We start from the raw sequence: 17,643 nt of genomic DNA on the forward strand, positions 1-17,643 counted from the left end.
TCCTTTACACACCCATATGATGGAATATTAGTCAGCAATAAAAAAGATCTATTAAGTCACAAAAAGACATGGAGGAACCTTAAATGAATATTGGTAAGTGAAAGAAGCCAGTCTGGAAAGTCTACATACTGTACAATTCCAAGTTTATGACACTTTGGAAAAGGCAAAACTATAGAGGCAGTAAAAAGATTACTGGTTGTCAATGGCTCTGGGGTAAGGGAGAGAGATGAATAGGTGAAGCATAGGGCATTTTAAGGGTGGTGAAACTATTCTGTATGAAACTTTAAGGGTGGACACATGTCATTATGCAGTTGTCAAAACCCATAGAACTGCAGAACACAAAGAATGAACCTTAATATAAACTATGAACTATAGTTGATAATAATGTATCAACATTGGTTCATTAATTGTAACAAATGCATCACACTAATGCAAGATGTTAATAATAGGGGAAACTGGGGAGGGATGAGGGTGTGGGCTGGAGTGGGTATATGGAATTCTGTATAATATCTGCTCAATTATTCTGTAAACCTAAAACTATACTAATATATTCTATTATTCTAAAAACAAACTGAAAGCAAAGACACCAAAAGAAATAACTTTTTTGGTTCTAATTATAAAGGTAATATATATGCCTTTATATAAGAGTGATATCAAACAAAATAATACATGGAAAGTACAACGTTTTTATTATATTATACTTTGCTACTTTTCTTTACCTTAATATAGTCTTAGGAACATAGAAACAGATTGTAAACAACAAAACATATTTCAATAAAACTCATCCACTCATACTTACACTTTCCTTTGCACACTGGAGATATTAAATGCCTTCTTAGAAATGCCATGTCAACTATCTTTTTAGGGTTTCTAAAAGGTATGTTTTCCAATGTTTTGGTCGTACTGATCTTACTTACTGGAACTATCTATGACACTCTGGGATGTGAACAAATCATCTTATGTTCGCCACCTCCACAAGCAAGTAACAATGCTTTCACCTCTAGTCTTCACGTTGCAGTTTTTGTTTGAAGTTTTATGGGCAAGATATAGCTCCGTAGATTTGGATAGAAACGCAGGTCTGACATGTAACATCAACATCAGGACTAAAAGTCTCAGGACCACAAACCACTGCAGAGGAAAACACAATGGAGTAGATTATTATAATTTCAGTTAGAGGTATCTTATACCAATAATACAAATTGCCATTAATGTCACACCATTGACATTCTATATCTATGTTATACTATGAGTAATGTTCAGCCAGTTAAGGTGTGGAAGATTATTATGAGGTTTTTTTCTTGGCTGCACTGAGTATGTTGCAGGATCTTAGTTCCCTAACCAGGGATTGAACCCGGGATTTCACGGAAGTGAAAGTGCAGAGTCCTAACCACAGGACCGCCAGGGAACTCCCCATTTATAAGTTTTAAACATTGTTATCTGATCATCTTAAAGACAGAAAAGAGTTAGAATCTTATCTTTTTCCTCTAGCATCAGCATTTTACAGTATCTTCTGCATTGCTTCATTTATGAGTTCCTATTTCTTGTTTTCTAGTTCCTATTTACAATTTCTAGGCAGGACCATTTTGTTTTCTTTCATAGTATAGTAGCTTAAGTCAAAGGGCTTCCTTGGTGGTGCAGTGGTTAAGAATCCACCTGCCAATACAGGGGACACGGGTTCGAGCCCTGGTCTGGGAAGATCCCACATGCTGCGGAGCAACTAAGTCCGTGCGCCACAACTACTGAGCCCGCGCTCTAGAGCCCGCGAGCCACAACTACTGAGCCTGTGCACCACAACTACTGAAGCCCACGCCTAGAGCCCATGCTCCACAACAAGAGAAGCCACTGCAATGAGAAGTCCGCGCACCGCAACAAAGAGTAGCCCCCACTCACCACAACTAGAGAAAGCCTGCACGCAGCAACGAAGACCCAACGCAGCCAAAAAAAAAAAAAAAACTACAGAAATATTTTGTAATACAAAAGATTACATTAGCAGAATTCATATACATGAAGATAATTATATTTAGAAATTTGGGCTTTGAATTTTTACTTCCCTTTAACTAAACATATTTTTTTGGTAAAGAGAACCACTATAAATATTCAACTGAATTATGCTAAGTGAATTCTGACTATATAACCTAAATAATTAGATATTTATATTTTATAATTACCACAACAGGTAGCACAGTTGCTGTGGAGACCTTCATTTTTTCCAAAGCCTGGACGACAGCTATCTATGCGTACTATCTGAAAACTGTGGTCCACAAAATGCATAGCTGGTAGAGTTTTATTAAAATCATGGTTGAAAATATATGCTTGGCTCCGGAAAAATTCTTCTATTCGATTTCTTGCCTAAGATTTAAAAACACCAGAGAGAAGTACAATTACTAAACTATGAACCAAATTTCTCCTCCTGTATCAGAGGCAATGAAACGTAATACAAACATGCCATTGCTTTACACAACAGATGAATTCCCGAAAAGTTGCATGTTAATACTAAAATTAGTTTAGCCTTGACCTTATCAATTATGGTCAATTTTTATGCACAACATTTAAGAAAAACTAAATTGAGGTTAAAAAGCACTTGTTTTGAATTATTTGCATCATGTCTATTCCATATGTAGATAACTGGGAGTTCATTATTTCTAATTCCAAAAAGCCAAGCAAGGGGCTTCCCTGGTGGCGCAGTGCTTAAGAATCCACCTGCCAATGCAGGGGACACGGGTTCGAGCCCTGGTCTGGGAAGATCCCACATGCCGCGGAGCAACTAAGCCCGTGTGCCACGTCTACTGAGCCTGTGCTCTAGGGCCCGCGTGCCCCAACTACTGAAGCCCACGCACCTAGAGCCTGTGCTCCGCAGCAAGAGAAGCCACCGCAATGATAAGCCCGCACACTGCAACAAAGAGTAGCCCCCACTCATTGCAACTAAAGAAAGACCACGCGCAGCAATTAGGACCCAACACAACCAAAAATAAATAAATAAATAAATAAAATTAAAAAAAAAAAAAGCCAAGCAAAATGGAAACCAAAACTTTTCTCTAATCAGCATTACAGACTAATGGTGTAAATTTTGTTTTATTTTTTGAGCATGGGGCTTAAATAATAACTAATAATAACCCATAAACCATGCAAAATATTAAGGGTATGCGCTCAGGGATATAGAGGAGGAGAGTGAAGGGAGTTTTTAGACTATGTCCTTAGCCTCTAAGGAGGCAGAGGAGAGAGCAACTATTTTGATCAGTACAGATACAATTTTGGAAGAACCACTGTTTTAACCTAGGTTGACATGATTGTAAGGTTGTTCTTCAAGCTGCTGCTTAGTTACATTTGGAGAACAAAGAACAGTGATCCATCCTTCTGTCATAGGAAAAATACGTAATATTAACCTGGGGAGCTGTATAACATTCCAGATGTACTCTTCCACAACAAAACATTTTTAAATAGCCAAGATCGCAACAATCTCAGTTTATAAAACTGAAACCAAAAATCAATAATACTTCATATTTCAGTTTTTAAATAGCTTTGTATACTATTCAAATACTTTCCCCTTACACTGAAATTCTCACCTGGAGGATATTATGGTTAGTGTTATCTTGACAGTCAACAGACTCATTGCATTTACCTTTCCACCCTGGTGCAAAAGGATTAACTGGAGGGGGAAAAATAACATTTTCACAGAAAGATTCCAAAAAGTTCCAAACATTCCAATAAAGCTCCAAATGCTGAATTCAGTATGCATGTGTGCATGTGTTTAATCTATGTAATTCTAGTAATAAAGTAAAGGTGCACAATTTGAATGATTTATACATTATGATTTCACTCCATCTGGGGGCTAATGGAGGTAACTACAAGGCTTTAAAATGAATAGTAATAATTCTGGGTTGGTTTGGTTTGGTTTCTCCCTTTTGTTAAGTTCTCAAAAATACAATTTAAAATTCTATAAGAAGTTATAAGTTAAATATTAGCTGCATAGTTAAAGCCCATATTTATAAAATGATATTAAGTTCTAAAAGACAGGCAACAATATATCATAGTTGAAGGCAAATAATGTGTTAATTTTTAAAACCACAACCAGGTTAAGACCAACAACATACTTTAGTGCTTAATGAACATTTAAGGCCTACTATTTATAAGCTTTCTATAATAATATGGCAATTAATTTTGTAATTAAGATTAAACACATAAAATTAAAGAAATATTAAAACTTTTTTTACCTTGAAAGGCTATAAATAGCTCAGGAATGAGGCCATGTTTTGGGACTTTAACAAAATGGCATTTATATGATGGTTGTATGATATGGCATGACAAATCAGCGATTAAATTATGCAAGATTTTCTTCAGCAGTCTAAAAAGCAGATCATTATACTTTCCTACACAAGATTTTGTGGTAAAACGTACAGCCATCTGATATGAATAGTCAGGTTCCCGGTAGGCTTTAAAAAAGATGAGAATAAAACAATTGTGCCTAGCATTAATTTCCAAATAACATGTAATAGTTAATCCCATCAATCTTGCAAACCAGCACAGAAACTTAATTTATCTAATAAAATGGGTTTTTTTTGGGTATTTTATTTTTTCTAATAAAATGTTTTAACAGTTTGTCCTCACAAAAACATATAAAATGAATAACTTTAATGAAAAAGGTTATTTTCATCTGATATATTACCCACTCAGTACAAGAGATTGTATGGTTTCTGTGGGCTGGCTATATATGTAAGTTAAAAGTATCAAGAAAAAAATAAGATTTTGATGGTGAGGGTCTTAATTTACAGAAGTGTTGCTGTCAGCACAGTCCAGTGAAAAGGATCATTAATTTGCTTTTATGGAATTAAACATCAGTTTTTAAATTACCTGGCAAAGTTGTGATAATGTAGATTGTGCCTGCATACCTAGAGTGGGAAGTGGGAGGCTGAAAAAGGATTATTTAGGACACACTATTTTGATGTCAGTTTAAGAGTTTGCCTAGTCAAATACACCCAAAATACTCTATAAGTCATAATGATTATATATAAGACTCATTTTCACTAAATGAAGAAACCATATACTTAATTCTGATCCATATTAAATGTTTAAGTTAAAATGTGCCTATATTCTTACCAAAGATCATAAAGTCATATCTCTGCTTTACTACCTTTTCTTCTTGGGTTTCTGCTTTGACAGTCTTATAAGAAAGAGTGCATGTGTAAAGTCCAGACAAAGGCTCCAGAAAGTCTTTCACCATCAGCTTTCCTGTTTTGGTTATATTTATTTTATTATTTCCTAAACAGAAAGAGTAAATTGCTTGGTATTTAACATGTAACAGTTCAAACCTTATTTAGTAAACTTGGGGTTACAAATAAATACAAAAATTTAAAAATTAATGGACTATTTTAACTTCAAGAATTCAACAAAATCGTAACTCTGTCATATTACTCAATGGAAAACCACATGAGATAAGTACACTTTTGAAATATATTTTGGTTTTCTTTAATTCATTTCTTGGTATCTAATTTCGATTGATTTATGCCAGTAATTCTGTGAGATCACACTGCCTTATAGTTCTATGCAATTTCTTCACATAAGACAGAAATTAACAATGCTCATATTATAAGACACCCTCCTAACATCGTGAAAAATTACATTATTAGTTACCTCATCTCCTATCACAGGTGCTGCAAGGATAAATTTTAGGTTTTATAAGAACTTCTGAACTAATACAGCTTTGGGAAGTAAGGTACAAAAATTACTGCTTCAGTTTTTGCCTAAGGAGAAAATAAGGCACAGACCAAGATATAATATGATTGTCTAAATATGGAGTAAGTGAATCTGTAGTTAAAATTAAATTTCAATTTGTTCATTCCAATAAATGACAGTGCTTTTCTTAAAAAATGTTCGCATCATTAAGAAAAGAAGATATTAAAATCGAATAACTTACCTGTTAATGGCTTTTCATTAGGCCCAACCCATAAGTAGGTGGGGTCCACTGTTTCTTTTTCAGCGCGTTTCAAATCCATACAGACAAGGATTGGGCTATTGTGATGTAATTTTACATATAATTTCACTGTGACAAAAATAAAACAATATATAACTACATTATATAGCAAAATTAAATTAAGAAACACACTTCCTACCATTTTTTCCCAAAGTTACTTTGATTAGTTCTTTTTGGATTTCACTATTTTAAAAATGAGCATATCATTATAACATTTGGAATGCTAAAGTCCGTTCTGCTTCTCATAGATCTTAAAACTCTAGACTGCTACAGAGTCAATATTTTTTTTTCTGTGATATTATAGTGTTGTTTATAAAAATGTACATAATACATTTTATTTTTTTTAATATTTATTTATCTATTTATTTATTTATTTTGGCTGTGCCACGTCTTAGTTGCTAAAATGTACATAATACATCTTGATGTACGGATTCAGAACTAACTAGAATAAAAAAAATTTGAAGGGTTAGTGGAATCAAATTAAAGATCAGAAAAGGATCTTTTGGTTGCAAAACTATTTTAAAGATGATCATTGTCATCCGCAAGGCAAACATGATATTTAACTATAAATTTCCTCTGTTAGGAACAATAATTAAATGGGACAGACAAAGAAGATTTTCTGCAATACCTATTCTGTTTCGGATTTGATGGAAGCAGCAACAATGTGCTTGGAACCAATACAGTCCCACAAGATATTAATTTTAAAGCCTACTGAATGCCAGGCTCTGAACATGTAAAGAAGACAGTGTCCTACAATTTGGTGGTGGCAGGGAAGGGGAGGGCCGCCAAACACGGAGAGATTCCAAAGCAGACCAATGCTATGAACCGGCCCAAAGTTATCTAAAATTAGCCTTGTGACTAATTTTCCTTGGCGAGTGTGAGAAAGTTTCATCACAGTGACAAATGACATTTGAGCTGAGCCGTAAAGGATATGTAGGAATTCTAGTTAACAAGGGAAGGGATAAGGGCATTCCAAACAGAGGGACTTCCAGCCCCGGAAATCACTCCTCTGAGGGGGCCTCGCATGTTGCAAAGCAGCGGGGACACCTGGAAGTGAGGTGGCATCAGAGAAAGAGATCTGAATGGAGTCTTAGCTCCTACCGAGCTATGCAGCTTTAGGTAAGGTGATTCAACTGAGGCGTAGTGGCGTCGCTCTAAGGATGAAACGATGCAACAACCTTCGGGAAGTGCAGAGCACACAGTATACGTTCAATAAATGTTCCGTTTCCCTCCTCGGGAAGAACCTTAGCAGAGCCACGGAACCCCGGCTCTTCGGGCAGACTCTGCGGGTGAAAAGGTTCTTATTACCTGGGTGTCCCGGGTTGCCATAAATGAAGCCTTTCTCAGTGCGCTCGGAATTACGCTGCCATCCAACTGCGGAGGAAAGAAACCACTGACTTTTTACGTAGAAGAGAAGCCAGGGCTCAGAGTGGGGCGGGGCGGGGCGGAGGAGGCAGGACGGAGAAGATGGGAGAGGCCAGGGGACCTGGCGGGAGGATCCCCACCTCTTGTGAGGTACCAGAGCACCGCGGAGAGCAGGACCCACGCTCGCATCACGGCTCAGGGGCTAGCGTCGTGGGAGGGTTAGGCGTCGAGGAGCGGGCTCCTTCCTACCTCAGCCCCAGCGCAACGCCTCCCCATCTCTCCTCCACCGAGAGGAGCAAACCGACGGGGGTCGACTCCCCTAACTGTCCGACGCTACAGCGGGAGCGGACGCGCAGGAGAACGCTCGCGTGAACCGGGGCCTCGCGCGCGTGGGCCGAGCTGGGCGCCTGGGCGGGGCTGGGGGCGGGGCGCGGGCAGAGGGCAAGGCCTTGGGCAGGTGCGCGGGAAGCGAGCGCCCCGCCCCCTCGCGCGCACGCGGCTGCCGTCGTGCGGATGGTTCTGATGCTTCGCGCCTCGAGTCTGGCGCCGTTCCCCCGCGCTGTCGGTGGCTCGGTTTTCTCTGAGCAGTCCCTGAGAGAAGAAAAGAGTAGAAGAAGAAAGAACGTAAGGCTTCGCGTTTCGGTCACTTCCTTAGTCTAGGGGCTGAAGAGATCGACGAGAGGAACATGGTGGTCCCAGTGGGATAGGGCAGGTAGGAATGCGATTACATGAGGACCTGAGGAGGGAGAAGCTTGTGAAAATTTACACTTCACAGGAAGCAGAGAGCCCCACGTGGTAATTTCCTATGCCTTTCTTCTCATGAACTGTCTGAAACTGTGTGCACAATCTTTTTCAAACTCTTAACACCCAATTTTTACCCAACTGTGTTCTACCCATAAAATGAAGAACCGCTAGTGCACCAATAAGGTGTCTCCAGGCCTTCACACTCTAGAGGAACGTTTAATCTTCATCTTCAACTTCGAGTATCACACGGCATTGAGAGACCCCACTTGCAAATGTGTCCAGGGTTGTGAAGTAAGACTGTTTTAAAGAAAGGGCCCAATTGAAAGGCGAGATCCCCAAATGCTTTTCCTGAGGGGAGGGTTGCTAAGTCAAGATGAGCGAGCTCCGAAGGGGACCATGCCAGCGTCTTTGATGGTTCCTTCTTGGCTACTAATTTGATGGCCTGGAATGCCCTGTGTGTTGTCTGTTTCTTAGCAGCGGGACACCCTCAGTTGTGGTTTTGAGTAGGCTGGTGGGTAGAGAGCCCAAAGTTCAGACAGGGTGCAGAATGATTATTTGGGGTGAGATCAAGAGTTTTCAGTTTTATTTCCTTTGAGCCGAGTCAGTAGTTGGGCTATCTCAGATGGTCTGGGAGCAACCTTTGTCAGTGATTTCAGTTTTAGTCACTTAATTTTACCTACATAGCATAAGCCATGAAATGTGATTCGGTGAGTCAGATCCACCCATGTCAGTTACCGTGTCTAGATTCATGGTTTAGTCTCAACTGTACCCTTCTTAAAGTGATGATAATGAAGACAAATTTAGGCATCATCTCTGATTCCCTGGAAGTTTATCATTTCAGTTTTAGTCAAAGTACATTATAAATCCACAGTGTTTTATTACCTTCCCAGTTATAGGTAATTGATCCTTGTAAACGCTGTGTGATCAACTTGGAATACTATGCGAAGACACCTAACCAAGTGAGTAGTAGTTACTTGTTCAAAGTGTCCATCCACTCTTTTAGAATAGTTTTAGATTTAAGGAAAACTGTGAAGATAGTACAAAGAGTTCTCACGTACACCCACCTATTTCCTTGCTATTAACATCTTACATTAGTTATTGTACATTTCTCACAGTTAATGAACCTATACTGATACCTTACTAAATAAAGTCCATACTTGATTCAGATTTCCTTAGTTTTTACCTAATGGCCTTTTCCTGCTCCAGGATCCCAGTCAGGATCCCACATTACATTTAGTCATCAAGTCTCCTTAGGTTCCTCTTGGCTGTGACAGTTCCTCAGACATTTCTTAGTTTTGATGACCTTGACCGTTAATTACAGTTTTTATGACATTGACCTGACCTTAACTGGTCAGACACTTTGCAGAATGCCTGTCTATTGGACTTTTTCTGCTTTTCTTTTTTCATTATTAGACTGGGGCTACAGGTTTATGGGTGGAAAACTACAGAGGTGAAGTACCATACTCACCACACTGTATCAAGGTACAAACTATCAGCATTGCCTTATATCATTGTGGATGTTACCTTGATCACCTGGCTGAGGTAGTGTTTGTCTGGTCTCTGTAATATAAAGTTACTCTCCTCCCTCTCCCTTTTCATACTGTACTCTTTGGAAGGATGTCACTATGTGAATCCCACTTTTTTTAATCTTTTTTTTTTGGCCACGCCACGTGACTTGCAGGATTTCATTTCCCTGACCAGGGATTGAATCCGGGCCACAGCAGTGAAAGCCCAGAATCCTAACCACTAGGCCACCAGGGAACTCCCAGATGCGAATCCCACACTTGAGGAGTGGGGATTTATGCTCCACCTCCTTGAGGGCAAAATAGCTGCATAAATTATTTTACCTGTTTACGTTTTATCTATCCCGTTAAGTGTCATTCTCTTGAGTCTGAAATACTCACTACTGAACTAATTATTTACCAAGTAGTAACACATTCCATTGCTAAGCATAAAGAACATTGTAATGGAAGCTAAACGTTTTCTAAAACTCTTTAATAACCAAATAACTATTCATCCTTACACCATCCCTGTGAAAATTTACAGTTCCTCTTCTGCTACTTTTGATGTGCTATTTTTGCTTTTAGAAACTAACAAACAACAAATTTCCCCTTTCAATACTAAAATTAGACCTAGTGTTTAGAGTATTTCTCTGAAATTGATATTATCCTGTAGAACTCCAACCCATACAAGCTATAGAGATGCTATCGTAGTGCCATGATCTTAAAACAAAGCCAATACAAGTTATTAACTCATTTAAAAATTATATACCTATATCTATATCTATACATATCTCCTATGCCAAGGCATATTTAAAATAAACTAAAATTCATAAAATTACAACATGCGTTCTTTAACTGGTAAGTGTGGGTTTATTCTGATGTGGCCTGCTGATGCACAAACTCCCAACCTTAAGTCTCCAGTGTATTTATATATATCAACAACGTAAGTTTCTAACAAGGGTGAAAGTGGTCTTTCTGAGGATCATTTACATGTTGTCCAGTTCAGCACACTGTGTAACTTTGAGGACTCACCTGAACAATGTCCCTTCAACCTCAGTGTGAAGAAAATTCTGTTTTTGAAAAAAATTATGTGGTCACTTCCCCTTTCCTCTCCCTATAGTCAAGTGCGTGCTTGACCTCTATAAAGTGGGAAGGATGTTGGGAAAAGATGTTGACTCTGTGTACTAACATCTTTGAGTTAATTTTACTCTTATTGTGTCTCCCCAACCCCAACCCCAACCCCTTAGCACTGATACATTATATACGTAGTTTTGTAAGCTGTTTCAGATCCTATTTGGAGGAGGGCAAGGTAGCAGAAAATAAACACACATAAATAGAGTGTGTAGTATTTTGTGAGTGGTGGCAAATAAACCAAGCAGTTCCCAGAAGGGAAAACAAAGTGAGAGAATTGCTTCCAAAAATGAAAACGTTGAGCTGATGAAAGTGCCAAAATACTCTGGAACTGTCTCAGAAGTTTCTGAAAACTTGGACCAAGAACTTTTATTATGTGAAATGAAAAACTGAAGAAGTAAAACATAATACATCGAATGAAGTGAATTCTCATCGATGGCACTCATGGCTGTCATCCCTGAATCTAGACCCAAAGTTCCAGATTTTGCTCAATTTAAGACAAACCTCTTTTAACTTATACTTGAAAGGAATCAATCCAGATCCTCCCTCCCGCCATGTGATATTACTCTCCCATGCATTATCCTTCCAAAATAGACATTCTGAGACAATTTACAGTCGCACCGTTTCCATCCTATCGGGGTTCTTGGCTTTGACATTCAAAAGGAAGCTGGAGGCGCGGTAGGTACCTCCGGCGCTCCGCGGTGAGCGTCCTTTAAAGCCGCCGCCAGCCAGCGCCGCTGTAACCCCGCGCACCGGCCGGTGGCCGGCTCCTGTCCCTTTCAATCTGCGCCGAAGCGGCGGCCGGATCCCGGGGACTCCCCGCGCTGGGAATCTCCCGCCAGCTGCGCGCTGCGTCCCGGCGACTGCAGGAGCACGTGGAGAGGCCGGGTAGCCAGACCGGCAGCTCCAGCCCAGCCCCGCGGCGAGATGGAAGGTGAGCCTCCAGCCTGCTTCTTTTCTAAAGGGTCTTTAAAATGCTCTACCGGTGCACGCAGCAGAGAGACTTTCTTCTGAATCTCGGTTTTGCTTCTATTTATTTCTTTTGTCAAAAGTAAATATGAGGCATTTCGGAGGGCAAAGCGTGTCGGTTCTCATACATCTCTCATTTGCTCCCCTTCCCCCACCCCCCAGCTTTGGACAGTGATAAGTTCTCCACAATTTTATTTCTTAGGGGGTGTCAGGGGTCAACTCTAAGTCTCCAGAGGAAGAGTACTTATGGGGTGTCCCTGAAATGGCAGCAAACCTGAGTTGGAAAAACTAATCCTTTTGCATGATTTTTTCGTCCATGGTTTCACTGTCTATTGGAACTAGGCTAACCTGAGTAACTTCTTTAGAATGAAAGGTGACTTTTTTCTTCTAAGGGTAAAGGCTGTCATATGGGAAGGTAAATTTTAGTGTTGGCGCTTGTGGTTCCCTTGGAACTCGATCTTCGAATGATAACTTCTTTACTCAAAGCAAAAATCAGGCTGACATTGTTTCATTTGAATTAATTTTGAAAGTCATAAAACTATCCTCGCTTCTTAAAAATTATTCACTATGTACCTCCTTGGGCTAATTAAAATTTCACACTACTATTGTAAACTTTCCAGTGGTCTTTTCAACAAGTGTTTCTAAAACCTTGAAAATGGCAGACGCATCTCAAGTTGGGGGGAGGTGGTGACAGAAAATCAGAATTTGTGAGAAATGTATTCATTCTATTAATAAATAAGATACTGACACGTGATTAAAATGTTAACTTGATAAATATTACAAATAGCATGGACATTTTCTTCATAATAATCGAAGGCTCTCTTATTGCCAATGAACCTTGATCTTTGGCAGCTTTAGGTCTAGGATGTATGAAGTTATTAAAACTTGACTGAATACTTTAGTACATGAGATAAATTTTGTTTCACAGTATAACTGAGTGCAATACTGTGGTCTTAAATCCTCAATTTGCACATGGGTATGTTTATAATTTTTTAAAACTGGCTTGGCCCTTATGTACATTTTTTTTCCCTCTAAGTAGAATGCCAAATGATAAGTCAATGAACAGTATGTATGTAGAAAATTTTAAATGACCATTATTGAATAATACTTCGTGTTTTCTCTTATGCAAAACTCTCTCTGTTTTAAGTTTTTAAAAATTATCAAGGTTTAAAAATAACTCTGAAAAATTTGCACTTTGACTATTTGAAAAATGGTTTATGATGTGTAATTTTTAACCTGTAAAGATTTCATTGGCCAGAACAGGAAAAAAATTAGGTTGCTGTACAGTATGAAAAAATAATTTAAAAAATTCTCATGCTTTAATTATTACCAATGAATTGCTGAATTTGTTTTTGTGAAGTTATAGATCAATACTTTAACACTATTTTTTCCTAGTCTTAATCATTTCACTTCTCAAGAATAACATACAGAATACTGTAAGACAGTGGAAACTGGAATGTTTCTCTGTAAATGTTAAGACTTCCGAATTCATTTATTTAATGTGAAATAAAGAAATTATTAACTAAATAGCATAATTTAAGATATTAAAGCCCTAACAAAGGCTTTTAGATAAGTCTGAATAAGAAGGGAGTGAAAACTTGTGTAGAATTTGATTTGAAACGAACAGAATATAAATGGAAAGTAGAATATAGAATTGGATCAGTGATAAGTTGTGAGTTTAGATGAGGAGATTATATTAATAGGTCCATACAGATAGATGTTATATGGTATGCTTAATGCAAAAACTTCAACACAAATCAAAAAATAAAATTAACAAAAAGGTTAGTGATGTGAATTTGGCTATTCTAACATCAGGTCCTTGAGGACCAGAGTATTTGATGTAGCAAAATATCTGGTTCATTATAGCCACCCAAGATTGGCTAATCTGGCTCATGTATTTGATACTTAAATAAAGTACTTTCATATTATCTTGATATTTTGGTCTTAATCTAGAATTTGACCTATAGTGTATACCTCTCATTTCTTGGCAATATAAGCAAGTAGAGCACTTTATGGAATACTTTTATTTTCTGCCTAATTTGGGGGTCAAATTAATATGCTATAGTTTATTGTGAAATGTGAGGCTATATAGTCAGTCATTCCTTCAGCATATAAAATCTTTTTTAAAAATTCATTTATTTTTTCATTCATTACCAGACATTTATTGAGAGTTTCTATGTGTGAAGATGTCAGATGAAATAAGCTTTTGAAATAGAAAGCTTGTCATGTAAAAATGAAAAGACAATGCATATAATAAATCAAAAACTATAATTTTTTTCTTTTCTCACAATTTGTGATCCTAAATATTTTCTATCCAGAGATTCTTTATGTTACTAAATTTTGTTATTTGTGCTGTAATAATATCCCTTCTGTCTGATATGGTTGAGAAATGGGTGGTTCACAAATAATGAATTTTACAGGTATTGGCATATTTCTCATTTAATATGTGACCTTTTCTTTCAACAATATTGGATAGAAATCTTTCTAAGAGTATTTATTACACAGCCCCCTGCTTTGTAAACAAGGTCCACAAGAGAAAACTTTATCTTGGTGACCCAGGCTCACTATTTTGACCATCAGGTAATGTATTGTTCTATAGTATTTTCTCACGGGGTTTTGAACTGTGTAGAGCCGAATGCCCCTACACTAAATATTCCCAGGTTATTGTGTAACTTTTGTTTCCTTCTTGATGTCAGCTTCTCACCACATGACTTTCGTGGTAGCCATTTTTCATTTCTGGGTTTCTTTCTACGCTCTGGATGGTTGGGGTTTACAGAGATATAGCCTCCAGATGGTAGAGTTTACTAGCCCTGTATTATGAACATGTGAACGTTGAAATGGTAAAATTCAAAGGAACAAAAGCCCCAGAAAGGCCATGGGGTCCACGTAGAACATAATTTTAGAAAATTCCCATTTGTGCTTCCTATAATCCAATATGCTGTTTCACACTTCCATGTCTTTGCTAAAAATTTCACCCCATTCTTTACCTAGTTATGCCTACTCATCTTTCGAGACTCTTCTGAGCCATTATCACTGTGAAGGACTTCCTTCTCATGACTTTCCCTGGTGGTCATTTTTTTGAAAAGTGGTCACCACTTCTTCTGGTGGTCATTCGACTCAGTCCTGTCACCTCCCTCCAGCTAGGCTAAGGACCTTTCCTTACTGTGCATACTTCTGCCAATTGTATTGAAATTATTTATTAATTTAAGTGTTTATTCCTCCACTGGTCTTTAAGCTTCTGAGGGCAGAAACTGTGTCTTATTTTTGTATGCTCAGTGCTAAGAACAGTTTCTGGTTCATAAAAGACCTTCAGAGTTTGTTGCATTCAGGTTTTAAAATGGTGCTGAAAAGTAATTTTCATGTTTATTGTGATGCCTTTTATTTAATTAATTTTTGTGAGTAAGGGATTGGTGCTAGCAATTCTTTGTTAGAACTCAGAAAAATTTTAAAATACTTAAGTGGTATAACAAAAAGAGAAAACTTAGAAAAAAAATGTTATTGGTTTTTAGGCTAGAATATCACTTAATGCTAAATCTTATCTTTACATCAGCCGATTTCAGGATCACATATTAGTCCATTAAAATATGGATCAAATATGAGGGGAAACTTTCTTTCTCAATCAATAAGATATATAGATGGTGCTATAAAATTAGCATACACTTTTCCAGTGATATCTTTTTTAATACATTGTTATAAGCTTGTCATCAGTGTATAAATGTATATATTTACACTTACTTAGGACTAAAAGATTATTGGTAGATCTTTTATCAGACACCCAATATTAATAGGCTGCTGACTCAAGCTGTAGTTCTAGACCATGTATGGGAAGAGCTGAGTGATTAACACAGAAACCGGCCTGTAGTAAGTGCCCAAGAAATGCTTCTTGGGTGTGCTAAATATTCATTAATTATTGTGAAAAGAGACTCTAAACATCACAAGGACATAGAGTATACTCTGCTATCAAGCCTTTTAAAAATACAACTCTCTCATTAACTGGTACATTCATAGTAATTAGAAATCATAAGGATGACCCTAAGGCCTTTTGAATCACTTTTTAAAAAGGATGAAATGATGAAACAATAATCATATTTCTGTTATATGTGGATTATTTGAAAAGTGATCTATATATAACTCTATTAATTATTATTGCTATATAATCTATCAAAATATTTTAATCCCCAGTGATCCTGAATGAGATCATTTTTTCAGCCTTAATTGAAATCTGCTTTTTGCATCCAAAATTAAAGTTCTACACCAGAGTGGTGTAGGGTAAATTGAAATAATTTGGAGTTGATACCATATTATATTGGATATGTGTCCCATCTAGGAAATATAAAAAACTAAGTGTTTAATAAGGGATATGAAACAGAATAAAAGCATTTTTGGAGCAGTACTTTTTACTCATTGTCAAAAATTCAAAATCAGCTTACCTGGCAGCATATCACAAATTGTATTTATTAACAAGTGTTCTTAGAGATAACATTTTTGGCACATCAGGTTATTTGTAGGTTTATAAAAGAAACTTTTGTAAAATAAGAGAAATGGAAAACATTTCAATAGCATCACTGATGAAATAGCACGTAACAGTATTTTCTACTCTTAACTCTTAATTATCTAAGGATTATTTATCTAGATTTCTTGCTTATTTTGGTCATTAGTACACCTGTAACCCCATCTAGACTGTGAAGTTCCAAAGTGTAGGGATCTTTTTATCACCAGTGATAACTAGTACCCAGCCTGGTCCCTAGCACATAGTAGGACTGTAGTCATATTTATTGAATAAATTAATGAATGCCTGTGTGTTTGGTCATTTGACTATTTATTTGTTCAGCTTTTATGGTAAAGATAGTGAAGAAAATAGTGACATGGAACCTAGTTAATTTTGCTGGTTAATTCGTCAGAGGTGCTGTTAAAGGTTTGATAGAAGAGTTTGGAATGTTGGATAAATCCCACAGGATGAACACTGTTATCTTTTTCTAATCCAATATTGGCTCTACTCTGGGCAAAATGATGTAGTGAAATCTAACTTTTGGGTTTGTTTAAAAATGTTGCTACATTCTTTGCAGTGTTACAGTGGAGCACTGCAATTGCTACAATAAACTATTTCTTCACAACAAATGTGTTGCTTCTTAAAGTTGAGCATAACATATTTTACTTAACTTGAGTTCTGTATCACAGCACTATCAGTTTATTTGCAAAGTATTATCTATTTGAGAGACTATTGACATAACAGAATATTTGGCACATCTGAACAATTTTACAAGGGCAAGTAAGCACAGGAAAAAATATACCAGTGCAGAGCCACAACCTTACTCATGTCACACTTATAAATTTTTAGTATTTTCAAAGCCTTGGTTAAAAAGTTTTATTTTTAGGTCAGAATATAAATTTTTTTAATTTTATTTTATTTTATTTTTTTTTTCGCGGTACGCGGGCCTCTCACTGTTGTGGCCTCTCCCATTGCGGAGCACAGGCTCCGGACGCGCAGGCTCAGCGTCCATGGCTCACGGGCCTAGCCGCTCCGCGGCATGCGGGATCTTCCCGGACCGGTGCATTAATATTTGCACTGATACGTAATGCGTAAATGATACACATGAAAGTCAAATGAAATTTAAATCAAGCCTCTGATGTACATTTGTGGTGCTATCTACACTGTATACAAGCATATAATCAACTATTAATGAGCATTAAAAATGGTTCTTTAATTACAGAAATAAAGGCAGGTGATGGGAAAAATGATTAGTTGTTAAATATTAGAAAAATTAGTTTTTCAGACTGTAGCTATTATATTTTACATCAGCTATGATACAACTCCACGTCTATAAAAAATATTTATAGGTTGGTGAGCATGATCTTTTTTTCCTGTCCACAGAGTCTATTTTTTTCCTGTGCATATTTGCTCATGTAAAATTATTTAGGTAAGAATATCACTAGAGAGACACAAGAGGGAAGAGATATGGCAAC

At 37.3% G+C, this 17,643-nt stretch overlaps 2 protein-coding genes across 5 annotated transcripts in view; one reads left to right on the top strand and one right to left on the bottom strand.

The window, feature by feature from the left end:
• Positions 1–482: 482 nt before the first annotated feature.
• Positions 483–7,640, bottom strand: ZPBP2 (zona pellucida binding protein 2). Of its 4 annotated transcripts, XM_030839906.2 has the most exons (8): positions 7,474–7,640; positions 7,277–7,342; positions 5,912–6,037; positions 5,095–5,256; positions 4,212–4,430; positions 3,564–3,646; positions 2,169–2,349; positions 483–1,128 (listed from the first exon to the last, which is right to left on the bottom strand). In XM_030839906.2, exons 1-8 carry the CDS (start codon positions 7,520–7,522, stop codon positions 1,034–1,036), a joined length of 981 nt encoding a protein of 326 aa, XP_030695766.1. In that variant the 5' UTR covers positions 7,523–7,640; the 3' UTR covers positions 483–1,033. The 4 variants fall into 4 exon arrangements, 3 of the variants coding, with proteins under 3 accessions (XP_030695766.1, XP_030695767.1, XP_030695768.1); XM_030839907.2 differs by lacking the exon at positions 7,277–7,342; XM_030839908.2 differs by lacking the exon at positions 4,212–4,430.
• A 3,988-nt stretch (positions 7,641–11,628) lies between these two features.
• Positions 11,629–17,643, top strand: part of IKZF3 (IKAROS family zinc finger 3) — an 82,726-nt gene continuing 76,711 nt past the window's right edge. Inside the window, exon 1 of the mRNA XM_030839873.3 lies at positions 11,629–11,644. Within this exon, the coding sequence (XP_030695733.1) occupies positions 11,638–11,644 (7 nt within the window). The 5' untranslated portion in view covers positions 11,629–11,637. The remainder of the gene's footprint in view (positions 11,645–17,643) is intronic.

This window comes from Globicephala melas, chromosome 20, assembly GCF_963455315.2.
Source record: "Globicephala melas chromosome 20, mGloMel1.2, whole genome shotgun sequence".
Taxonomy (NCBI): Eukaryota; Metazoa; Chordata; class Mammalia; order Artiodactyla; family Delphinidae; genus Globicephala; species Globicephala melas.